A 26,874-nucleotide genomic window follows, 5' to 3' on the forward strand; every position below is an offset into this window, starting at 1 on the left:
GCACGTATACATTGAGTTCCTCCACATATTGACTAGCTTCACAAGCATATTAGTTTCCCCTTCATCTGACAATTAAGACAGATTTTAAACATTGAAGGCCAAAACATCCCTAATAAAAATTAAATTGCACTAATAAATTAGCCACCAGAGGGTGCTAGAACAAATGGAAATCAACCTACTTTTTAAAAATATTAAAAATATTTTCAGCAAAATTAAAAAAAATACAAACCCTAGCTCTTAAATTTTTGACATATGTTTATTGAACAATTTTTATAGTGTTTGTAAAATATTGGAGTTAAAAAAAAAAATCTTCAAGTTCAGGGTTCTCCTAGGGGCAGGAGCATGTCTTCAAAAGTTAAATAAAAACTTAAATATATACCTCCCTATTTATTTATTTATTTATTTTTTACAATAAATAAAGTTTCCAAAGATTTCCAAAATATCTGAAGTATTACAATTTTATTTTAATTAAAAAGAAAAAAAAAAAAAGTTGCCAGGGGCAGCAGCATCTCTGAAAATAAAACCCCCCAAAACAAAACAAAACAAAACAAAACCCCCCCAAAAAAACACTTTTTAAAATCTATCTATCTAATCTATTATCGGCCGTATGATTCTTAAAAATGGCTGATGCCGATATTCTTAAAAATGGCCAATATCGGCGCTGATAATCGTCTCAGCCGATAATCGGTCTATCCCTAGTAAATTGGTATATAGTAGGGGTGGGACAAAAAACCGATTCGACCGAACCATCGGTCGTCAAGGGGAGCTAAACGGCCGTATCGGTAGCAGACTTGTCAACCGATACAAAATCCGCCCGGAATCCTTAGATACATTGCTTGTAAAGCTGCGGACCGGATATCGCGTGGCTGTGAATCGGTTGCGAGTGAGGCTTTATGGTTTTCATAACAATAGCAAGAGTTCTGCACCGTGCTCTACTTGTTTTGTTTACATTTCAGTCGCATCACTATTCAAGCTACTTCCGTGTTTACAGAGAGCTAGCAAAGTAGCACTCAGAGACGCTTCATTCCCCGGATGTTGTAAACATAATGCAAAGACGTTACGCACCTTGGGGGGGAGCCTACCGTCAACGCCGTGCTCGCGACACGGCGCGCGCGCGCGCGCACAACGAGTGACAACATGCAACAGTGGAGACAAGCAAAAGCCGGTGCCGTACATCTCGGTATTTCCCATGGCTATCGAGTCCTCTCGGTGCACTTGTATGTCCCGGGCCGGCGTTGGTACTGCGCGCGAGCCAAAAAGAATAACTCCCGTGACGATGCAATGCATGGATTCAAACGACACAGGTATGTCCCACAGCCAACACACCAGCTAAGCTAAACGCACACTGCAAGTATCTCATTTCTCAGTTTGTGGCTCCCTGTCAATGTACACAACTAGCATGAGCAGCAGGGAACTGAGACGTGCCCGCAATTACGTCATCAAACTCAAAATGAACGACAGCCCAAAAAACAAAACAAACAGTCGTGATTCCGTGGTCATCATCGTGTCTCAGATTAAAAAAAACAAAAAAGATGTCATTCATTAACCAAAAATGAATGTGATGGCAAAGAATTGTTAAAAACAAAAATTGTTAATAAAAAGGGAAATGCACTTTTGTAAATATTTTTGGATATATTAAGTTGTTAAAATGTGTTTGATAGATTTATTGTTCCATAAGGTGGCTTCATATTTCTTTTGGCTGGACGGTAGGTTTATGTCATGTCTTAAATTTATGTTTCTGAAATACTTCACAAAGTGGACATATTCTGTTTAATTGTGTTGGTGTCTTTTTAAAGGTTAAATATTTATATTTCAAATTTAATTATCAGCCTTTTGTTTTCCTGATCCTGATTTTGAATTAAAAAAAAACAAACAAAAAAAACAATTATAACTGTCAATAACAACTAATAAATATTTAAACTGATACATTTTTCAGTCATATCGCCCAGCCCTTTGTTCATTTAAATAATTGATTCAATATATAAAAATATAGAAGACATTGTTGTTGTTCTTTTTTTACACATTTGTAGATACTGTAAAAATTTGTGGTGTTTTAAGATTAATGTTTACAAGCAACAAATGTCACTATAAGTTTTGAATATTGAAATTAATCGTATCGAATCGAAAATTGTATCGTTCCCAAACTTAATCGAACCGTTCTGTTCTGAAAGATAATCGTTTTTCAATCGAATCACAACTTGTGTATCGAGATACATATCGAATCGGCCTCATGTCAGAGATTCTCACCCCTAGTATATAGGAGACTTTACGTTGCAATATTATATAGTTTATACAATTACAATTACAAATACAACGCAAACAAAAAGTGATTAGTCAAGTTCCAAAGGTACACTGGGTTAAAACAAGAATAATTACTTCTTTTGCCCGCCAACAAGCTCACACAATCAAACTACTTTTGTTGTAACAGTTGGTGGGGGGTATTTCCATTGATCTGCAGCATCCTTATTTAATTTGCACTACCACTTCCAAACAGTCACAGCTGAAACAATAGCTAATGACAATCAACAAAATAACCCTAAACAACCAAAACAAAGGATAAAGTTAACCCATCTTACTGCATGTCAGCTACACACTGTCAACGTGCTCTGTTGAAAGAAGTGAGTTTACTTCATAGGTCCAGGTTTTGAGTCTTGCAGTATCATATTGTAGTGTCAGTAACCCCGGGATTACACCGGATGCGTGTGCGTTGCGTCTCCGCTCCGCTCTGCTGCGACTTGACTGCGTCAATTTTTTGTCCAACTCACACCGGCTGCGCACAACTGCGGTCCGGCAGCTCCGTCGCCGACAACTTCCCGCCGTGTCTCGCGTGATCGCACGCGATAATGTGGCAATAAAAATGACAAAGACACAGAAAGTCTGTGCTCAACAGAGGAGCAGAAAGAGAGGTGGACTTTCTTTGACTGAACTCACCGTCCACTCTTGCTATGACGTTCCATGTAGCTTTCCTTTTTAAGTTGTCTTTATAAAAAGGATGTGCAGTGTCATATCTAATTTTGTTGCGTCCACCTCAGTTATAAATCTCTCCTTGTCCATGTTCGCCGGTGTTTAAACAGTGAATTAAGCATTAAGCATTATGACGTTTTGCTGACATGATTGCGAAATAGGAGCTGGCAAGTGTTTTATTCTGAAAAGTAACCGGAAATTTATTTTGAAACTGCGTCGGTCTTCCTGTCCCGCTCGATGTGTTCTGTGCTAGCTTGCCATTTGACGGAGGCCGACGGATGTGTCGTCCGTCAAAAATAGAAAATAGGTCTATCCGTGCGGAGGGCTGCCGCACGACGCAGCTGAGACGCAGTCGACACGCAACGCACACGCAGCCGGTGTAATTTGAACAATTTGAATGAATGGAAACGTATCGGCTGCGTCGCCGGAACGCAACGCATATGCAACGCACACGCATCCGGTGGAATCCCAGGGTAAGGGAAAAGAGTCTATACAAACTATGTGCAAAAGTGTCCCGAGCATACCTAAGCCCATTCGACTCGGGCTGGTCTCTCGGCTGCACCCTTGGCTGCGAGGGATCCTGCTGCGTTTGTCAGCTGGTGTGTTGGAGGCAGACACTGTTGCCCGAGGGATCCGGCCATAGCTGCTGTGTCCAAGCAGTTTGCCTGGGGAGCTGGAGCGACTGCCAGCTGTTGACAAGCAAGTACGCAGTCATAAATATCTGATACAAAAGTATGAACAATAATTAACAAGAAACAAGCAAGAAGGCTGGAAAAAAATGTCTCGAATGAATGAATATTTGGACAAATATTCAAATAAACGTAGCTTAGGCATTAAACATATTGTCATTCCTGACAATGACTTTAAAAACACTTGTGTGTGACTTAAGACCACACAAGCAATGTGTTGTAGCGGTATAACGAACACAGAGTTGAATAGGAAAAATCGTTTTTTTTATTTAACAGTGAGTGCATCGGTAGTTAAGAAATTAATCACTCTCAGTATAGCTTCAAAAGGTCAACAACTGATAAAAAAGTTCTCAATATGTATAAACTGATTTGAGAAGTTAATTCATAATGTAAAATGATTGTCTAATTTCAACAAGAAACTCATTGCATCATACCTTTTTGAACTGAGCCTATGCACAACAGACCACTGACATGTTATTGTCATATATACGCTATATAAATTATGCAGAAATGTAAGAAATCCCAAAGGGTTCACGTACTTTCTTCCCACTGTATCCAAATTAATGCTTGGAGCATTGGCTTAACTGCAATATGTCAATAACATATACCAACTCATAATTTGAGAAAGTATGAGCGTATTCAATGCATAAAAGTGAATTTAGTAGGGGCTTCATATGCTGTAGTTCCAGCAACAAATGAATGTGGGACAATTGAACTGAATGCACATAAGTGACTGTTGACATACACAAGGTATGAACTGAACTCTAAGTAGGAATAGAAATGTGACAAGTGCTACCAGTTAACAGACAAACAAGACAAGAGAAGTGCCATGGAGATTTTTTCGGTCCTGATCAGCTTCTCAACACAAACATTCACAATAAACGCATGCAACCAAGTTGTGAACTGAAAGTAAAGACCCTAAAGGATCGAGACGTGCAAAGTTGTGTAGGCTCAGGGGAAAGTGCTTTAGCCATCCACTCCAGCATGTGATTGGATGAAGCCTTACCACTGATGGGATTGGCTGATCTGGATCCTGAATGATGGAAGCAATAGGCAGGACAATTGGAGATCAAGAACGGTCAAAATGAGACATAAAGGGTTATGTTTATTGATTCTATGCAGCATGCACTCTTATGGCCCTATGAAATCTAGATGTTTTTGCAAGTAGGTTTTGTCAGTTTGAAGCTTCATGAGCTGTGGCTGATTGGGACTTTTAAAAGGCAATTAAATGGGACATTTAATGCAGTAATCAATGCACATAGCTGCTGTGTGCATCTAACCGGAAACATGTAAATTGTCTGCAACTTAATATCGTTAACATTTGTGATTATATGTATTTGTTTTAGAAAGAATGACAAGTGATCTGCATTGGAGCCTTTTGCTGCTTGTTGATAGATGAAACACTGCGGTTTCTTTATAACCAACAGACAATTACGAGTTGAGTTATGCTACGTGAATATAACTGTTGAGCAAAAGAAGGCTGTGTATTTGAACGTACTATTTTTAATTTGCTGTGGATTAAGTTGTTTTCACATGCTAATTTTTGACCCATCAATGTACATTTGTATGCAATATACTGCATCACAGAAATCATAGGGCATCACACTTTAAATGACTGTGGATTTGGTTCCAATGACAAAATATGAAAAATAATATACATGTGCAAACATTGCCACAATTTCAACTTAAAATGCAAGCATAAACACTGCACAGACATGTACTGTATGCTTACACACACACACACACACACACCCACACACACACCCCCACACACACCCACACACACACCCCCCCCACACACACACACACACCCACACACAAACTTGTTAGTGAGTGCTGGGTGGTGCACACATAACAGAGCCAAGAAAAAGCTCACACTAATATACAGTATGTGGATCACAAAATGTGCACAATGAATTTCACGACAAATGATTAACATTGGTGTAAATTTAAAATCTGCAGATACATACGCTGAGACTGAGAAACCACTTTGGCTCGGCTCCGACCTCGACTGTCCACCACCGCAGGACTGGCTCCGCTTGCACTGCCAGAACTTTGCCTTCTGGTACGAACACGACCTGAATGTGATGGGAGGGCACCAAAGTGGAGTAGAAAGGAAAAAAAAGATGGGAAGTGAGAAGATGTCATTTCCATTGCTGTATTGACCCTTGAACTAAACGTAAAAGGGACCATCCAGGAGCCTTAATGAAGAGGATGAACTAGTCCTGAAAAATTTCCAAACCTGGAGGACAAACATACAAACCATCTATCCATCCATTTTCTTGACCGCTTATTCCTCACAAGGGTCGCGGGGGGTGCTGGCGTCTATCTCAGCTGGCTCTGGGCAGTAGGCAGGGGACACCCTGGACTGGTTGCCAGCCAATCGCAGAGCACACAGAGACGAACAACCATCCACACTCACAAGCACACCTAGGGACAATTCGGAGCGCCCAATTAACCTGCCATGCATATTTTTGGAATGTGGGAGCAGACCGGAGTACCCAGAGAAGACCCACGCAGGCACGGGGAGAACATGCAAACTCCACCCAGGAAGGCCGGAGCCTGGACTCGAACCGGAGTCCTCAGAACTGGGAGGCGGACGTGCTAACCACTCGCCACCGTGCCACATACAAACCAGGTTTATTCAATTCAAACCAACCTATAATAACTAATATTTATACCCACAGTTATACCTTATGAGCAAATTTAGAGACTTTCATTAAGCATAAAATGCACGTTTTTGGAATGTGGGGCGAAATTGCAGTACCCAGAAAGATGGAAACACCATACAGGTCGAGAATGTCATGACTCGAGTCATGCTGGAGTAATGTTTGGGTCTTGTCTCATGTCTGGGGTCACGCCTGGGTTAAGTTTAAGTAGAGTTCATGACCGTGCGCCAGAGTTCACGACCCGTTACGTGTCTGTTTTGGGTATTGATGTAACAGAATCCAGTTTCAACTAGTTTAAGCTATATGATGTCAGGACTATGTAATGTCGGGAATTTTTTATGCTATATGATGTTTGTTGATGTCATTAACTATCTGTAATTACTGGGTTAACAGCCAATCAGAGAATTCCATGTCAGTACTGGTACTCACATGTGTAGCCACAACCAATGAGATTGATTGACTGTCTATATAAGCGTCTGAGAATTGTGTGTATTTTGCCGGATTATTGATCACTGTCCTCTGTGCTACTTCGCAGCCCAAGGGGGCTTGGCATCTCGGAATTCTCGATGCATTCTCGTTGTTTTTTGTTTAGTCAAGTTATGTGAATAAATAGTTAAAACCTTATTTGTGTTTGCGCCTTTGGGATCCAACCTCCCGGCACACAACAGAGAATCAAACCCAGAACTTTTGAGACTGGCAGGACATCCACATAACCCGTTACATACCACAACTCAAACAAAGGCTAGAAATGTGACAATGTATTTATTTCACTGTACTCTATATTTAGATTTTATGATTAATTTAAAAGTAGAATAAAAAACGGCTGTGAGCGGCTCGTATTTGACTTTCCCATATCACTTCAAAATGATGTAATCAACATAGAAACATATCAAAATATGAGGCAGTGTTTTCTGACACCAATGCAAACTCCAGACATTATCTTTATAATAAAGGTACAACAATGGATGCAGCTGTGGTATTTCATATCACAGGGTGAAAATCATGGAGCCCGATGATGTATATTAACCACTCTAGTGACATTCTTCACTTAAAGGGCAGCACAGTGATGCTTTTCGAAGGCTGGTAATTGCCTCTTCAAATTCAATTGGCATCATTTTTGAGAAACAAACGGCGGGAAATGATAACAGACACATGGGGATAAAATACAATAAGACAGAATAAGACATTTGTGTAGGGAACTGGAGATATTGTTGTCTGGGTTACAGGAAGTCCATGCAGCTAGTCCATGCAGTTCCACATAACCTACGATCACTTGGAAGGAATTAAGAAAAGAGACGACGGCACAGATGTAGCGAGAAAGGATGTAAACAGACAGCTGACTGACTAGGAGACATATGAAAATTGTCAGTACAATTCGCAAAACTACAGACACTAACATGGATAAACATGTAAGTCTTACCATCACTTTTACCAGGGGTGCCATCTTTTTGACATTAGGAAAGGCGATGCAGCGACGAGTGGGAGAAGCGGTAAAGAGGAAAATGTTAGTTAAAGTTTAGGCAGAAACAAAATTGAAGGGGCAAAGCAAGTGCCCGATTCTGGTTAATTATCTGCTATTATGGAGCCTCTGGAGTGAAGCAAGGATTTTTCACACTCGTAGCACATTCTTGGTCTGGGATGTGCTAACACAACCTCATTTAGCTTGTAAAGTTAGTGACGTGTCTATGGATTTCATTATGCTGAAGGACTACTTAACCATAACCAATAGATTTGTCAAGTGTCAACATTTGATTGAAGCAGTTCCTGCACACAGCACATTTAAATGGACAACTTCATAGCCATTAATACTCCTTGTAGACCTAAACAAATGCATGGTTATTTGGAAACACTTTTAACTCTTTAACTGCCATACGTTATCCAAAAAACAGTGCCAGATGATTTCAAGCATTTTAACTCATCTTTCAAGGCAAACAAAATATTGTGTGCTATTACTACATAAACATGATGGATACCACGTGAAAGATCACGTTCCATTCTTTAACTAGAAAAAAAAACTGTACCTTATTCTGGTTTTTAGTATCCACCATTTGAAAATAGGTAACTTAAGTGACAATCAAGCAAAAATAGAAAAATAAGGAGAAAACAAGCTTTTTGTGAAAAGATACATTTTGTGCACAACAGAGACATTGACACGGATATTTTTTGTTTAGTGACGCTCTGTATTAGATTTAATGTGACAAAGGCTTTGATTATTCACGTCACCCTTGAAAACGTTCTATTTCATCAGATTGGTCATGTTTCATTGTAATTTGATACAGCTTGAACCCATTGAAAAGAAATACAATTCTGCCATCTGCTGGCCATAGTGGGTGTTTTTGATTCCACAACCCATTGGACCAGACAGCGGTGCACTTAGACTTGCACCGTAGTTGACATCAATTAATATTTATGGCGGCACACACTGTAATTTTAGTAATCGTTATTAAACGTTTTTGGCAGTAAACAATTTAATGAATAAATTAATGCAGACCATGAACATGAACATGAACAGAACATGAATTTAAAAGTATCTCTTTCCATTTCTGAAAGACCTGACTTATTGCATTTTAAGACAATTCAGAATATTTGTAATTTATATTTACAATTATTGAAATAGAAATATGAAAATATGTTCAGCCCACCATTGCTGATTAATTTGACTTTTTAGTGCATGTTTGTTGAAGCTTGAATTTGGGGCAAAAAAACACTGAGATAAACACAATTTGGTCGTTTGTCCTCTCATTACACGAGAAGTTACAGACTACGTCACTTGTTGATCGTGACGTAGTTGCCCCCGTCACCCACCAGCTCAGTCTTGTACACGCCTCCTTAAGCGCCCTCTTAGTGAGTTGCTGCGGTCAATCACAGCCAGACCAACATTCTTCCCATTCGCAAACAAACGGTCTTCCAGGCAACACCCCCTTTGAGCGCCGATTGCAAATCTTAGTGAGGGGTGGAGCAAGAGTCTGACTTCCTGTTGACATACTTTTTAAGTGATTATAACGTGTTTTACTTTCATTAAAAAACGGAATAATTTATAAAAATAACAAGCTACCGAAGCAACAAAGTTTAATTTGGAATTTAATGTTTGTGGAGTTGATATTTAAGAAGGATTGATGTTCCCTAATTAATCAACATCGGATTGAAGTGAAAATCGAATCGAACTGAACTCTTGTGAATCAAAATGGGATTAATTGAGGAAATTAGGATGGATACCCAGCCCTAGAACTAATGGATTACCTAAAGAGGCATAGGATCCAGGGGGGAGGGCAGCTGCTGAGCTGAATGCCGAAGACGCAGGAACAGTCGGCACTCTTGACTTGGCACTGGAGGCTGCATTTACATCGACGTCGCTCCGTGAACGCTGGAGGGAACCCGATGTAATGGGCATCCGGGTGCTCACGAGTTTAGCTGAGACAACAGAGAAGATGATAATCACTTAAGCTCCAGAGGAATATATATATTCATTTTTAAAATTATTCATTTTAATCAACCACTGGTCTATTTCAGATAATGGATTGTTGCAGATATCTTATATCAGATATCAGTTGACTTATATCAGATATCAGTTGACAACTTTAGCACATCAATATGTGTGTATTATGTATTTGGTAAAGGTACGGAACATACTCTTTATATTTGTATATCTGTCTTGTGTAGTTTGTTAAAAAAAAATCAATACTGACAAAATACTGCTGGTCAACGTTTTTATCCATGTGGACGACTTAATTAGGCTATTAATAACTTAAGGGGTATAAGTGCTTACTTCTCGCTATGCTGCCTCCAATGACCGACTTCACAGAGAAAGGTCGGCTGAAATGAAGAGAAATAGCAACATTGTTCAGAATCCCTGCCTGACAAATTAACAAGTGTGGATATGACAACAAAATGCACAGAAAAATAATGGTCTTTTGGTTGTGCATGCACTCACACACATACACACATAAATCCTCACACCTATCGGATAATGACTGATGTAAAAAAAGCTGTCACATTTACACATTGCAATAATCAGATTTTTACAAAAAAATTGCCAGAAAAACAATTTAGCCTAGTATATACATATATATATATATATGTATATATAAAAATCGAGCTAAAATTACAGGACATGTTTTCTTACTTAAGGCTCTCCTGGGAAGATGACGAGGACCGATCCGACTGGGGTAGAGACACAATACTGTCGGAGCTCTTCAAATGAGTCTGAAGTGCTTTCTGATATGTGGGCTCCAGCGCTTGGAAGAGATGCTCTGCCTCTCGGCTATAGTGGCCATGGAAACCCCAATAACACCTAATAACGAGGACAAGCGAAAACATTTTGATAGATTTAAAAATGTTCAGCTCTCAAAAATGATCACATTACAGGAAGAACCTCTCTTAATACTTACTTCCTTGCAATGGATCTGGCCTCTGAGTCAGCATCGTGTATGCCTTTCTTGATGGTCTCAGTCAAAACAGCCACATGCCTACGACAGCAAGGGAACATGGTCAGTAGGTGTACTTGCTTTCTTCACGTCAATCTCCAGATTTTTCCTCTGGTTGTCTGCAAGGAATGTGACCACCCACAACGGCTTTCACATGCCTTTTAAAGTCCCTGAGGTGGTTATCGTTATAATTAGCGAGACGGACCAATTTCACTTTCCAATTCGATGATTAAATCTGCCAGAATTTATCAACTTAATGGCCGTCATCAGTGGTGCACCCTGCCTCATCAACTGCTAATAAATTCAAATGCAACCATGTGAGAGGGAAGAGGAGAACGTGAAAACTCATCTACATGTTGTTGTACAACAACTCGAACGCTGTGTCCAAATGTCCACCCTAAGGCCCTAACACCTCGTTCACTATACTGTATAGCATGATATGCTATACTGTATATGCAAACTACACACAGGAAGGCCAGAGTCCAGAATCGAACTCTGGACTGTGAGGCGGACATACTAACAAGTGGTGCACCATGCTGTCCTACATATTTCAATCAAAATTAATTAATGATTTATTTAGCATATAGGCAATGTATCGGTTTGATGCCGGCGATTGTGCTGTCGCTTTTTTTGTTTTCTTTGCTCGCAATGTATTGTGGTCTATAGTAACCAGTTGAGTGACCATCTATGTTGACTAATTTTCCAAGTGCATTGTGGGTAATTGAGTGCACTGTATTTTTTCTTTTGGACATTTGGACACCCCTACAAAATGGTGTGACCTCTTACTAGTGCACTATATGGAGAGTAGTGTGCACATTTGGACTCAGACTTTTTTTCACAGATTTTATTTTTTTTTTCTTCCTCAAGGAAATGGTGGATGTACTGTACTGAAGAAGCCATACTACTTACCTTTCCAATGTATTGGTGTGCCACTCTTGTAGCATCAGGTCTAAAAATTCATAACAGCGTCTAGAAAGAACTCAAAATATTGAATAAATAACACCATGATAATTTACAAACATAATATTAAAAAACTAAATTAATTGGGTTATTATTGCCATTGAAACACTGTTCATTCAGAATACTGTATTAACAGCGCCATCAGCTCTCCAAATTAATAAATTATGCAACCTAGGTTTTCAAACAAACGAAATAATTTCAAATGCTTTCAAAAATTTCATTTCAAAAAATGCTTTTTGTCCTTGAATGCTAAAAGGCCACCTTACCGTCTGACTGCGACTGATTTAGAGGTGCAGTTGCTTGTAATGATGGGGATAAGACGTGGGTAGTGTGTATGCTGTAAGACAAAACAAATAAAATACATTTAAAAATGAAGGCATTTACCTTTATAATTTGATTTGGAATAAGACAACATATAGCATAAAACGTAAAGCAATAGCATTTCCTGTGTCTCAACAGCTCACCCTAAGGATGAGGCGGATGGCAGCCATTCCGGATGTGGCCATGATTTTGGCACTGTTGGGCACAAGATTCAGCAGTATGGGCATGGCGCTCTCTGCTCCATGGTCAAACTTGTTACCCAGCAGTGATGATAAATGTCTGAATTACAGCAGAGAGGGGAAAGATTCTGTGATGAGAACCTCCTGATTGGATTCCTTCTTTGTGGAGTCTGTTTGACAATGCAAGGGATGCAGCAGTTTTGTTGTAACAATCATAAACATGCCTTTAACCTTCAAGTTCATTTTGGCAAAATTGGCAATGATATCCAATTCTTGGACTATTGAGTTATTTCAGACAATAATTTGAAATGATGCATGTAGTGTAGATAAAAACGATCAGAGAGATCAAGAATACCTGGTTCCCTGACCTGACCTGACCTAAAAAAAAAAAAAAAAAAGCTTACGACAACTATATAAAATGATTAGGATCAGTTTTACATATTGTCTTGATAGTATAGTGACCAACGATGTGGTATGTAAATTGACACCTACTGTACAGAACGCGCTTTTCCAATTGGTGCTATGTTTAGACTTGTAATGTTGGCACTGATTGCAGAGAGAAAAATACGATGGGTGGATGTGACCGCATACTGCTGTGCTTGAAAGTTTATGTAAACGTATGTGTACTGCATGGTGAGACAAAACCTGAATGCCCATAAAATCCAAAATACGGTGGTAATTGTTTTGATATTTTCAGAGGTTGAAGTTGACATGATGAGAACAGATGTGCGTGTGACGATTCATAGCATTTTTGTGTCAATAAGTGACGTTTTAGCTTTTGTACATTTGTAGTTGTGTTGGAATGTAAACTTACCCAAAGCCAGGGTATGTAAACTTTCAAGCACAGCTGTACATTTTTTGCAGTTGTATCGTTTTATACTGATACTAGTCTTGCTAAAAAAAATAAAAAAATAAAAATAAAAAACACAGTTCTGTTCTGTTTTACAGATTACCATATCTTTGTTGACTAGACCAGTATGTTTACCTTTATTCCTGATTCTCAGTAGCATTTTTGTTTGCTTTACCTTTTCCTTTATTTGTTGGATCAAGTTTTCATTTGTTACTTTGTACAATAGAATGTTTGTTACATTCCATGTAACAAACAGTTAAAAATTTATCTCCACAGTCCATTCATCTACTCTCAGCTTTATTTAGCTTGCATTTTAAGCATGTTCCGTTTCATCAAGCTTGTAATAAAATGTAAATGAACCGCTGTGGGGGCCCGCTGGGCCTCGTTCTGCGGCCTTGGGCTCGGGGGTGTGGGCCGGGGCTGGGGCGGGGGTGTTCCGGGTGTCTGGGTCGGCTCGCCGACCGGTGTCCGCTCGGGTGGCTTGGGGGTGGCCTTGGTGCTGCCGCGGCCTGGGGATTCCGGGGGGGGGGGGGGGGGGGGGTGCTCGCTTTGCTGGACCGCGGTTGACGGCTTCTTTCTTTGGTGGTGGTCCTTATGCATGCCAGATCCATCGCACCAGCATCTACTGAAACTCAAACAGAAGTTGCCTCTCCCTCCCACAGCCCCTTGAATCAGTGGGTGCTGGTGTCTGTGGATCTCACTTTGCTTTATCTATCCTTCCCTCCTTCCTCTCTTTAGTTTTTCCTCTGGTCACTTGAGATCTCAATTTATTGGAAGTTTGAGGTTTCTGGGGTTGGCATAAGACTCCGGTTTTGTAACCACGCAGGAGGGGTCTTGTTGGTGCTGGACTTCACTTTGATGGATTGGATGTACTGGCTTCTATTGATCTCACTCTGCCTTATCGATCCTTCCCTCCTTCCTCTCTTTAGTTTTTCCTCTGGGCTCTTGAGATCTCGCTAAATTTGCTGGAATTTAGAGGCTTCCGGGGTTGGCGTAAGACTTTGATTTTGTAATCATGGGGAAGGCAGGAAGTGTTTGGTCGGTGCTGGATGTCACTTTGATTTACCTTTCTTTTCTCTTTATTTCTTTTTTTTTCTGACCTTTTCTCTGGTCTCCTGACCATTTAAATCTCACGACTCTGGCAAGATTCTGAAGTACCTGGTTAAGGCGAAGGGTAATGGGATATTTATAAGGTTTTAGGTGAATGAATGAGTATAAATTTATAAGTATTTGCACGCACGCACACGCACGCACGCAAACGCACGCAAACGCACACACGCAAACGCACGCACGCACGCAAACGCACGCACGCAAACGCACGCACACATACACACACACACAAAAAAAAAAGAAAAAAAAAAAGAAAAGAGCAATGATGACAAGACGTTGAATCGGTAAGACTACCGAATGAACAATTCTGAGCTCTTAAAAAAAAAAAAAAAAAAAAAAAAAAAAAAAAAAAAAAAATAAAAAAAAATGTAAATGAAAAATGTTTTTGGTCAGAAGGCTTGTTGCTCATTTCTCAGCAGACCAATGCATATCTTCATTAGCTTAATTAAGTGGAATGAAAGTATTTTGTAAAGTAGTTTCATGTTTGATGTCACAAGTAGATATACAGTGGGACCCCCAATATTTGTAGGGGATAGTGACTGTAAACAGCAACAATTCATGATTAGCAGGGTTCACCCAAAATGTGAAGATAAACACTTATAGTTTGAACCATAAATACAGTATACCACATTCAATGATACAAAAACACTTGGAAAGAGGCTCGTCATGTTTTCAAATGGTCCCAAATACTATTGACAGTATTTTGCTATGATTTTTTTTATTTTTTTTTATAAATCATAAGAACTAGGAATGAGTTAGCTTGGCAAGTCACAGCCACTTTCTTGAACAAAAGAAAGTGGGTCTGGTAAGGCCGCCATTGACCGTGACTCCAGGCAAATCAAATTTGTTTATTTGCTTTGGCGCTGGAAGTCTATCATCACACGAATCATCAGATTTTTACTGTAACAATGACCAAAGTCACTACCGGTAGCTATGTTAAATTTACTTCGTATCTGCCCACCGCTGTTCACTCACGTACTTACATATGACTATTATAAATTTCTTGTGTACTGTCTGTGTGTTTACTACTCTTTCGCACATACAGACTACTAGGGGTGTGCTCAAAAAATCGATATGGCAATATATCGTTGCGGGCCTCATTACAATACACGTATCGATACGCAGGCATCAGAATCAATATTGTTCGTTAACTTTAAATAGGCAGCTAACGTTTGCCTTTGCAGCTTGCATTGCACCTAAAAAATAAAAACCAGCAGCGTCTTTGAAGTTAATTGCCCTCAATTAATGCAAAAATAGCTCACCAGTGATTGGACACTGTGTCTTGCTAAGAAAAGTTAAAGCAGAGGATGAATATCAACATTTATTTACTTATAAACTTACTCAATGTACCAATTTTCCTATATTTTGTTTAAAAAAACCGAAATAAAATGTGTTACATGAAAAAATGCTGTTTTTATTTCCCCAAATTTTTCAAATAAGCACATTTTAGAGCTGTAATTTTAATACTTTGATATTTTTGCTCATATCGGCTCATGCCTATTAATAAATTTTCCCGGTGTGTCTGGGAAAACTGCTCACTGCTCTGCAGTGCGTGCACATTTAAACCAGGCATGCCGCTTGGTGCTGAACCAGAAGAGCTACTAACAAAAACATTTTTGTCATCCAGCATAATAAACATATCCTTTAGGTATACATATGGCTGTTATTATAAAATGCAAGTAAATTAATGTAAAATATCGTGATACGTATCGTCTTGGAGATCATGTATTGGGATACATATGTATCGCGATACGTATCGTATCGTGACCCTGTATCGTGATACGTATCGTATCGTGAGGTTGGCGGCAATACCTAGCCCTACCGACTACTCTTCCAAACATATATGATTGCTATAAATGAAAGACTTTTAAGGCCATTAATTACAGACTGCAACTATTTTAAGTAAAATGCAGAAAGAAAGTAAGATTGCCAAATAGGCTATAATAAGTAATAAGTTGTCCCTAAATGTTTTCAGCGCTACACAAATACAGATTACTTGACTTGACCATTAACGACCCCTGTTTAAAAACAAAAACAAAAACAAAACAAAAAAACACAAAAAAAACCCGACTCATCAGATAGGATTTTACTTTTTCAGCGTACCCGAGAGTGATGCAAGCTTCGCGGACCACCTGGGAGCGTAGATCTTTCGCCGACAGTTTGAGCGGTGCCTCCAACAGACGCAGCTGCTGAGGGAAGCCTTCATACTCCGCTGCCCCAGCCAGCATGAGTGAGCGAACCTTTTTCAGCTAAAGGGGGACCATCATAGATATGAGTCAAGATATGATAGATGGATTGATGAGGTTTGCTGTCTTTCCTCCATGCATGTGATGAAACATGTATGTGAAGTAGTCTGTTACTCGCATTTTGATGAATTTGAATTGAAGTGCATGATTGACTTACTGCTACCACTCTGTGCTCCCAGTCATGCTTGTCATCTGACAAAACCTCTCTGATCTTGGTCAGCTGGTCTTCCAGCTCTCTATTCGAGTAAATCTGATGATAGGAGGTACAAATTTAGTCCTAACTATTCGAACCAGTTACTTTGTAGTCTTACGGTGCTGTCATATTTTCAAATACCTGGACGGACGGCACATCTTCAAAAGATTTAATGAAATCCTCTTCGTCAACAGCACCAGCAGCTGCTTCTTTACCTTTAAGTATCACAAGCACACATGTAACATATTATAAGCATAGACATACTTGACAGTTTGTATCTATTTTTGACAGAACACACAAATACATCCACACATATGTACGCACAGGCATGGACACACACCTGTGGCCTTAGCTGAGGTTGCTGAGCTGGGTCTTCTGGCAGACATTACAGTCTTCCTGCCACTAGGAGGTGCTTTGGAGGATGAGGAAGAGGAGGACCGGCCTCCATCAACAGAGTCCTCATCTTCAAAGTTCTTATCTGTAAAACAAAACATTCAAGAATACAGAATTTTCAAAAACACAAAAATATGTGCTTAGGTGCTGGTTTGCAGCAAGTTTTTTTAAATACAGGCCATACATAATTTATCACTCGTTGTTTTATGCAAAGGATAGATATTTTCACACAATGTTCTTTTTTGGAATTAGGTTTCGAGGTGAAATGCATCACAATTCTTTTCTCATTCCGTGTTTCCAACCTGACTCAGTTCGGCATTGTAGTACAATATAAATATAATATAATATTGGTATGATCAACAAAAGGGTGCTCTTGAATCCATTTGTCAGGTCGTGTGCATGCATCGACTGTTTTAGCATTTATCTAACCATCCATTTGACCTTAATCTAGTTGGGCAGACAAGCATAAACACAGCCCTATCACCTACCCAACATGACTATTCACACAAGGGATTAGCCTCAAGCAGATATCATGAGACTGTATAGTTGCTGTTCAGTCAACCTCATGAATGTTTGAAGCAAGAATCCTTTTTTCCAAACACAATTGAAGCTTCATCAGTAAGAAGCATTTCTTAGCAAGGCGTTTTTGCTACACCCTTAAGCAATGATAAACTACTAAAAGAAAGATGAGTGTTGCTTCTGACTGACTGAACTCCACCCCTTTGTATATCTCTCATTGTTCATAAGGCACACAGTACAAGTACAGAATTCAGATCAGAACAGTCAGATTCATATACAGAAATAAGCACATCACATTTTTGGGCTGCAAGCCTCAGCCATTAACAAACATTTACAATAGAAAAACAAAGGGATGCATAAGGCAACAGGTCCACCTAGAATAAACTATGGTAGGAGAAAAAGAGAGGTGGATAAACGGACTGGAGGACTGACATTCGATACTGCGATGCGTTTGCAAAGAAGCTGACAATAACCGACAGCAGAACAGGAAAAAGCACCAGCCGAGTAGAGATAAAACAACGGAGGGAACGAAATAAAAGGACATCATTCTTACTAGCGCAGATCTTCTTGCATACCAGCTTCCTCAGCATCTCTGCTGTGGACTAAAGAGATAATTCTTTCCCACTGTGTATGTGTATAGCTATATGCGCGCTCTTCATGTCCCTTTTCTGCATTCGGCTTGCGCTCTCAGTGCCAGAAAGCCCAACCCTTAAGTCTGCCTCGCTAACATTATCAATATGTGTGTGACTCATGATGGTTGACACACAGTAGTGAGAAAAGCAAGTGTGTTAATGTGAGATCACCATTTTGTGTTATGAAGCATATGCAGACAACACATCCTTTAATATCAAGTACAAATGACACAATATGGAAATGGATGGAAATGAAATTTTAGTCTCATTGCACATGTCACAAGTACAGAGCAATGGAATCTATTTTGCAGTTTCAAGTCAACAGGAGCAGAAGGGCTAATAAGTCCCCAGGCAGTGCCTCAATTTCTTGGGACGAAATGGTGCAACAAGGGGAATATAGAGTGGGAATTTTCCTAAACTATGCCCGTGTGGGATCTGGGGAACAAAAACACCACCGCACATAGCGACATCATAAAAGTGTAATAATATAAAGACTATCTTGATATAATCTGCATTTTTACTTCTTTTTTTTCCCTAAAAACGACCAATGTGAATTAGCATTTAATAACATTGGTTTACTGAACCTCACAGCCACCAATAAATGAGTAAAAAGCTAGCAGAGCTTGATAATGCACAGCGAGGTGTCCACTAGGTGTCAGGGTACACAATGACGAGCCCACTTGGTTCTCAACACACAGTCACACACATTTGTATGATATTTTTGCTGTAGCAATTATCAAAGCTCTTTTTGTCCCAGTGTTCCCTTGTGGGAGCACTCTGAACCACAGATACATGTGATGTAGCAAGCAGCCTCTCTGAGGTTACATAAAAAAGACAGATGACAGGGTGATCCGTGTTCCAGTATTACCACCACTCAGATGTCTTGCTGATACACAATTATTTTTTTTTTTTTACAGTGTATAATATATTTTCAAGCGCTGGTTTTTAAAATGAATCAACTTCTGCACACTTTCCTTCATATTTGTGTTTTGAACAACACAATATGCCAATAGGTGAGACATTACATTCTCATCATTTCACAATAATGCAAAGGTAATTCTCTAACAATATAATCTCTCCTCTTCTATCCAAGTTGTGTGTAGTCTGTGAACACCCAATTTACAAAACAAAAGCACAGAGGGTTAATCACTCACCTTTGTGAGCTTCTAAATGTAATGTCTGTCTTGTTCTAACAAGCACTCGCACCTACTAGACTCAAAAGCCCAGGTAAATAACATGCCTAACTCTGACAGATAGCAATCATCACACATTTTGAAGATTATTACAGAGGAGCATTGGCTGGCAACCATTGGCTGGCGGGTGTACCCCGCCTACTGCCCAAAGCAGGCTTAGATAGGCTCCAGCACCCCCCGCGACCCTTGTGAGGAGCAAGCGGTTCAGAAAATGGATGGATGGATTACAGTAGAGCAACAATATCAACAATTAAACCTCATAGAATCAGATTCACAACAACCTAAACATAAATAATCTAGCACAGGGGTATGGAACCCTGGAGTTCAGCAGCCAGTGTCCTTGCTGCCAGCTGACTCAAATGATCAACTTATCAGCAAGCCTGATAACAATCCTGTTCATCAAATCTGATGTGTTGGTGGAGGGAGACATTGAAAACAAGCAGGATGGTTGCTCTCGAGGACCAGGGTTCCCAATCCCTGATTTAGCATGTTGCACTGTAAATGCAATAAGGCAAATGAAAAGTGCATAGAGTGTTACTTGCAAATATAAAACTACTGTACCTATGTATGTAACAACGGGAAGTCAGTCAACAAGCAAACAAGCAACACATTTTGTTATAAAAGCTAAGTATACTGAGAATTAATGATGGATGAACTTCAAAACAATAAAAGTTGAAAAATTATCCTGCAATGTAAAAAGGCTGATCATCACAACTTGATGACTGATGCAAACATGCAAATGAAAAGAGCTCAATCAAGTGTTCATAGACAGTAGACACACTGTCCCCCAAACAACAATAGAATGCCTATTCCCTCACACAACATGATGAAGTGACACAGAAAGACAGTTAGTAGGAAATCCATGATCATGTAAAGAAAATGTATTAAAAATATTCAGTTTGTATTACACTTGACATTACATTCATACAGTGTCAAAACAATACCTGCTAATAATGTTACTGCTACTTATTACTAATCCTTCTGGGCCTCAACCAAAAGTCTTGAGAATATTCTTCTTCAGCATATAAATGAGTTCAGAATTTGATGTATGTAATAGATCTCAACTGGTAAATCTCCGCGATTATTTAAACTGAATGGCACAAATACGTCAACAGTGCTGCAGCTTTGAGGAGGCTGGGACTGGTGCACTGACTGCAACCCCCAACAATCACAGCTATTGTGCCCTGGAGCAATGCACCTAACATAATTTCAAAGTGAGAGGAAAAATGGCATTTTGGTATTTAAAATGACAAAAAGGTTGTATAACGGGCTTTAAACTAAATCTCTCCTACGCTCGTTCCAGCAGCCAATAGTAGGAGATAATCAGGCATACACCCACGCAAATATATACAGCACATGCATAGACATCATTTTTAATTCTTTTGAAAGCTGCAATGTGCAGATCAAATGACTTCCTCAGAAGAATTGAAAACGGCTGATGTGGGGGCAAAGTATGCAGTTTGCAGCCTCTTGCTGACAATCTACTCTTTGGTTATAAATAGAGACCATATTTTGCATTATGCATTGAGCTGCTATAAATGGGTCTGGATTCCGAAACCTAACTGCGATGACCATCACACTCAGTCACAGAGGAAAAATAATTAAATGTGTTATACCAGTCCAATGTGGAATTTCTGTTCTTGGAATTTCAAAGGTAAATGCCAAGGAAATATTTGGCCGTAGCATAAAAGCTTTTACAGTATTTTTCAGTACTACTCAGCTTACAGTATAGGCAAGAACAGCATTTAAATGTGTGTTGTGAGGAATAAGTGGTTTGGAAAATGGATGGATAGATAGATGGATAGATGTATAGGTTATTTAAAAAAATGCACATAAAATGCCTGATTCACTAATATCCCAGTAGTTGCTAAATTGTGTATTAACTTTTCATGCTAACAGATTGAGCACAGCTTTGGTGTTAAGAATTACACTCCAAGCACCAGATTTACGAAGATCTCCATCGCATGCAGAAGAGGTACGAAGCACCAAGGTTTGGTGCTTTTTCTCAGCAAGGAAATTTGGAAAAGTGCTGAAAGCACAACATGAAACTTATTGGAACTGGTTATCGTGAAAGACGCAAACATCACTGAGTTACAGAAAAAGAAACCCATGTATTGTATGATTTAGCTTACTGACTTCAAGTGTGAGAAATTTGAATGAAAATGCCGATCTGTCCAAAAACTGGTGTGGGAGAGGCCACTAATCTGTCACAGATGCAAGAAAATACAGAGGTTGAGAAATAGTTTTCTCATATATAATATGGCATGACTCCTTGTGTTTGGCATTCAGTCAGCACTAAGGTCATTTAGAAGTACCAAATTTGCCAATTCTTTCCACAAGGAGATAATATATGCACTCCTGCTACCTCTTATTTGGGTATGACTCCTCCTCACAACAGTAACTGCAGTCATCATTATGCACATCAGTGCTGGTTTGCACCTGCCTTTGAGACTTGGTATTTAAAGCGGAAGCCAAGTCAAAAATGTTGCGTGAGCAATCAAGTCTGCGCCTGTTTTTTACATTACAAACCTGAGGTGCAATCTCTTGCACTAATAAAAATAAAATCCACTCGTCATCTGAAGCGTATCACCTTGGTCATGACACCAGCAACAGTTAGTCTTCAATTATCCAGGAATGCATGTTTTTGTATATTGTATCTCTGTCAAGTGGTATAGTGCTATAACAATACTGTTTACTAAGAGTCAGTATCATTTACATCAATGACTATTCCACACTTAAACCACCCAAAGATACATTCACATTAATCTTTACCAAGCAGAATCTTTACATAATAGGGTGGCCATATGCAGCAGTTTCATTGTGCACATTACATAACAAACTTACAGCAGTTTCAGCTTTACATGCAGCCAATGCATCTTACATGTTTGCAATCAGACCACAGTAAACAGAAAATGTAATTTGCTGTATTTCTATCCTTACCTTCTCCTGCTGTCATGGTGCAGCTATGCCAAAGCTACTGCACAGCTCACAGCCTCTCTCACTCTCTCCCCTTCTCGGCTTCTCTCTGAGCTCTCACCCACGTTAAGCTCTACAGAAATGGCTGCTTTGTTTTGCTCACCAGCCCTCCCTCACTTTTTTTCCTCTATGATCTCTACTCACTTTCAGCAGCCCTCCCCACAAAACAATTATTTCTTCAGATTGCTGTGCAATAGTAACCGAACAAATCAGTATGTAGATTTATACAAAACGGAAAAAGAACAAAGTGCAGTTATTGTGAAGTGTAGTATTGTGAGCAGGGGGTGGGGGGTTGAGGGGGGGGGGGGGGGGGGGGGGGGGGATGTGGTGGTGTTATGTGACCCCCAAGAACGTGTTTTTTTGTTTGTTTGTTTTTTACCTTATGAGTACAAAAGTAACCTGGCAGTAATTTCGTCGGGAGGTGGGACATTCTGTACAATAATTCGAGCTGATTGGACAATGCGACATTGTACACGTTTGTTTTAACCAATCACGGCCACGGGTGAAAATTTCGTGTTCATTCTTGTCGAAGGGGGGAAAAGCACGAACATCTTACCAGCTAGAAATGCACGAAGCGCCTCTCGCTGTTCAACATTCGACAAGGAAACGGTGAGTAATTCTGCAAGAACAGAATTAATTGCCGCGTCCATTTGTCCATGTTAGGTTTGTTTGTTGTTTGTTGCCCCATGCGTCGGCGCTGGCTTCTTGGTTTCATCACAGTTGCATATCCCACCCCCAAACACAATGTCGCTCTGTGATTGGTCTGGTGGTTTGGTACGGCGGTTATCGACGCGAACGGTGCAAGATGAATTCTCAGGAGTTTGCAAACTCAAAAATACCGTGAGAATTCATCTTGCGAGAGCAGGGTTAGTGCAAAAGAGTTAACTGCACTACTATTACTACTACTACTAGACAGTAGATGGCAGTGGTGCTCTCATTGTCAGCGTGTGCTCAGGAAGTATAGAGCTCCAGCTCCCATGCGTTTGTTTATACGTGTTGGCAGCATCTGTCGCGGCAGGCAACAGATTTACAATGGAGAATAGTGATCAAATTTGTGTTTATCAGTCAACATTCCATCCAAGAGAATTCATATCTCTTTTTCATGAAAATGACATGATGAGATGCATGTGCACACTTGCCAGGTTGGGTATTACAGACTAGGGTTGGACAATATATTGCAAAAAAAAAAAAAATCGATATCGTGATATTTAACAACTATATTGCATATCGTGTGTTTTCCCAATATCATGTAGCCCTATTAAAGATCCCTCTCAAGTGCCAGGAGTGTAGAGAGAACGGCAATGGTGACTCCTTGTAATTACCATGCTTTGAATAGCTGTACACTGTTCATTGTAGCCATTAATCCTGAGTTCCTCATTATGATTTTAAAAAAAAATTGTTTCTTTCATTTTTGTTTTGTAATTAAAGACTCAAATATTATGTTGCCGGTCAATGTGTATTTATTATTTACCATTTGTATTTTTCCCCATTTAATTTAATTTATTTGATTCTTTAAAAGAAAATAAATGACAGGGGGCAGTAAGAAATAAAACTTATATTTGCCCTGAATACAAAATTAAAGTAGTTTTTTCAATATCATATAGCTCAATTACTGAGTTTTTTTTTTTTAATAGCCTAAGTTTTTTAATAGTTTAAACATTTGTTTGAATTTCAGGCAAAATGATGCACTCTCAATCTTTTGTAAATAAAACAAATGCAAATAAAATAAAACAATGTTAGTTATTCTTAAGTTGTTTATATTGCTTTCTTTTTTTATTTCGTTAATGTTAATAAAGATACAGTGTTCTGTAAAGTAAATGGAATTGCACCTACAATTTTCTAGACAAATAATACTTATTATAGTGAAGGCGGAGAGTTGGGAGGGTGCAAAATGTTTTCTTTTTCCTAGGGGGCACTTACATCATTGTATACCTTTATTTGTCCAGTCTGAAAACATGTTGAAATCAGAGTGATGTGGGTGCCATCCTGTTAAGAGGGGCAATATCAAGCGAACTGAATTATTTTTTCATCTCCCGACAAACACCTACTGAGCACTTATCTTTACTACCATATATACTGGATCACTATTTCAAAATTATATCAGATTACAAGCACAGTCATCAAAAGCCGTGCAATTAAGCTCTCGTCTATTTCTCTTTGAGACACTAGGGATGAGGGAAAAAGGACAAACCTCACTGGTTAAAACTTTCTGAAAATTATATTTCATGAATGGTAAGAGTGTACAACAATATTATTTTTGCTAATAAATTGATGCATACGGGCAGGTAGGGGCTGAAGGACCAAAAAAAAAAAAAAAAGAAAGTTTGAAGTGCGGGCTGAATAATTTCACCAAGGAGGAAAACTCACCTGAGCCTGAAGAGGAGATCATGTTCCCAGATCTCTGAACTTCGTCGAATTTGCTGAAGATTACATTCAACCTGTAATGCAGGCACAGAACAAAAATTGTAAAGAAAGAAAAGAAAGAAATATAAAATACATTAAGGCAAATGATCCAAAAGATGTACTTTTATCCCCTCCACCAATCATTTCAACTACTGCTGTCAGGCAAGAGTCCCACTGGCCCGGAATAATATCGCCAAAAAATATGTAATTCCCTCTACTATAATATTCTGAACCCCTTAAAAGACAACACAGCACTTAACATGTATTAGTTATTTGTTTTAATTCTGTGTGGTTTTTCTTTTAGCGTTTTTAATGTGAAAGGTTTCTGGATGGAAATGTGGGAATGTGTTTGAGAGCCTGGTTGAAGAAGAATTTCTGTCACCATTTGTGTCAGACAATTAAATATTCTCTTCCATCCTAAACACATAATGAATGAAGACACATATTATACTATATAGGAAATTTAAAAGTAATCACACAGCAAAAAGGGAAGACGATACTAGAATACTACCACTTGAAGTGACAGCAGAATTTACATCTGACAAAAATTTGCACTACCGACCACCAAATAAGGTAGTGATTGATGTGGGGTACATGGAGTATAATTAAACGTGAATTTCAACATCATACTTGTACATATTCAATCTGCATCATGTCTCAAAGGCGTCATCAACATACAGCTGGAGTAGGCGTTGCGTACACGTAAAATGACAAACTCTCGGAAAGAAGCTTAATCACTGCCTTTGACAAGTATACTTGTCAATTCTATTTTTTTTGAGCGGGAATGATGGGAGACAATCTGATTATGCTCCACTGTAAATGTCAAACTTGGAAACAACTTTACTGATGCCCAACCACCGGTAGATGACATCATTGCCCCATTTTATACGAAATAAACACAGTTTCAAAGTCCATGGGAGTAATGGCTGTATTTTGTGCAACCTACATTTTTCTACTGTCAATTATAAAAGAACGGGATGAGACAAAAAGTAGGGAGTCTATTCTGTCATTTGGTAGATTCGGTTTATATATAATTATTAAACGTAATATCACGTGGGTATTGAAAATTTTGAAATTGGGAGTGAATGAGTTTAAGACTGTTCTCCATGACAGAACTTGTTTGCTGCATCTAGTTAAATTCCTTAAGGAATTTCCCCTGTGGGTTAATAAAGTATCCATCCATCTATCATATATCTATCCATCTTACGGTATCGTTCAACTAACACTAGGTAGTGTTGCATAGCTTTTGTTTTGTTTTTCTGTTTTTTTTTTACTTATATGTCTAAAACTTGCAAAATTAGAATTATTATTACATCAAATGTCTTTACCGTTATTCACCAGATCATATGAAATTAGCTGCCCCATATGTAATACTCTATAATACTATAAATTTGCTTTTACTGTTTTGCTGGCAATTACCAAATTTGGCATTTTGAAGATTGACAATATAATCAAAGAGTAAGAGGCAAAATCCTCAAACAGTGCATCTGGCTTATAGCTCAGATTGAGTTATAAAAGTATTAAAAATAATTTTCAGGTGTGCAATTATAAGCGACGGAGGAATGAAAAACAGTATGTTAGTAAAATCAGACATTTTCAACAATCTTAGCAAACAAGTAAACAACAAGTAAAGCAAAATCCAAGAGCAAAAAAAAAGAAGCAGTAACAGAGATGGAAGTACCGTGACTGAGGCAAGCCCTTTTTGCTGAGATCCATCCTCACCCTCTCACCTACATGTCGGTAGATCTCCACCAAACAACTCATAGCCCCGTCTCGTACCTAAGTGTCAACACAAGATACATGTTCTTTATCTGCTATATGTGTGTATTGCTTTTTCATATATTTTGGTTTCATATGCACACAGAATAGTCCGCCAGGTGCTCTTCTTTACAAGCCAAGTTTTTTGGACAAGTGGCCTCTTCTGTGGTGTCCTTCTATGACATCAATTCTTCTTTAATGTTTTATCTGCTATATATTTGTCAAAAGAGATGTTAGCATGCGCCAGAATACATTTTTAGCCTTCATGCTAGGACTCTTCTACACCTCACTGAGCATCCTGCACTGTGCTCTTGCAGGGCAGCCACTCATGGGCAGACAAGCAAGTTGAACCATCTCCATTTATACAGAATCTGTCTCAGAATCTGCCTGTTTTT

At 39.1% G+C, this 26,874-nt stretch overlaps 1 protein-coding gene across 1 annotated transcript in view; it reads right to left on the reverse strand.

Moving 5' to 3' along the window:
- clasp1a (cytoplasmic linker associated protein 1a) overlaps positions 1–26,874 on the reverse strand; it is a 75,587-nt gene that overhangs the window by 29,262 nt on the left and 19,451 nt on the right. Inside the window, exons 7-22 of the mRNA XM_077537667.1 lie at positions 26,403–26,500; positions 24,686–24,756; positions 16,946–17,083; positions 16,747–16,820; positions 16,570–16,662; positions 16,270–16,415; positions 12,171–12,306; positions 11,973–12,043; positions 11,656–11,715; positions 10,711–10,788; positions 10,446–10,613; positions 10,089–10,135; positions 9,563–9,733; positions 5,624–5,731; positions 4,660–4,686; positions 3,489–3,653 (exon numbers count right to left, since the gene is read on the reverse strand). Coding sequence (XP_077393793.1) covers positions 3,489–3,653; positions 4,660–4,686; positions 5,624–5,731; positions 9,563–9,733; positions 10,089–10,135; positions 10,446–10,613; positions 10,711–10,788; positions 11,656–11,715; positions 11,973–12,043; positions 12,171–12,306; positions 16,270–16,415; positions 16,570–16,662; positions 16,747–16,820; positions 16,946–17,083; positions 24,686–24,756; positions 26,403–26,500 — 1,651 coding nt within the window. The remainder of the gene's footprint in view (positions 1–3,488; positions 3,654–4,659; positions 4,687–5,623; positions 5,732–9,562; positions 9,734–10,088; positions 10,136–10,445; positions 10,614–10,710; positions 10,789–11,655; positions 11,716–11,972; positions 12,044–12,170; positions 12,307–16,269; positions 16,416–16,569; positions 16,663–16,746; positions 16,821–16,945; positions 17,084–24,685; positions 24,757–26,402; positions 26,501–26,874) is intronic.

Source organism: Festucalex cinctus, chromosome 11 (assembly GCF_051991245.1).
Source record: "Festucalex cinctus isolate MCC-2025b chromosome 11, RoL_Fcin_1.0, whole genome shotgun sequence".
NCBI classification, from domain to species: domain Eukaryota; kingdom Metazoa; phylum Chordata; class Actinopteri; order Syngnathiformes; family Syngnathidae; genus Festucalex; species Festucalex cinctus.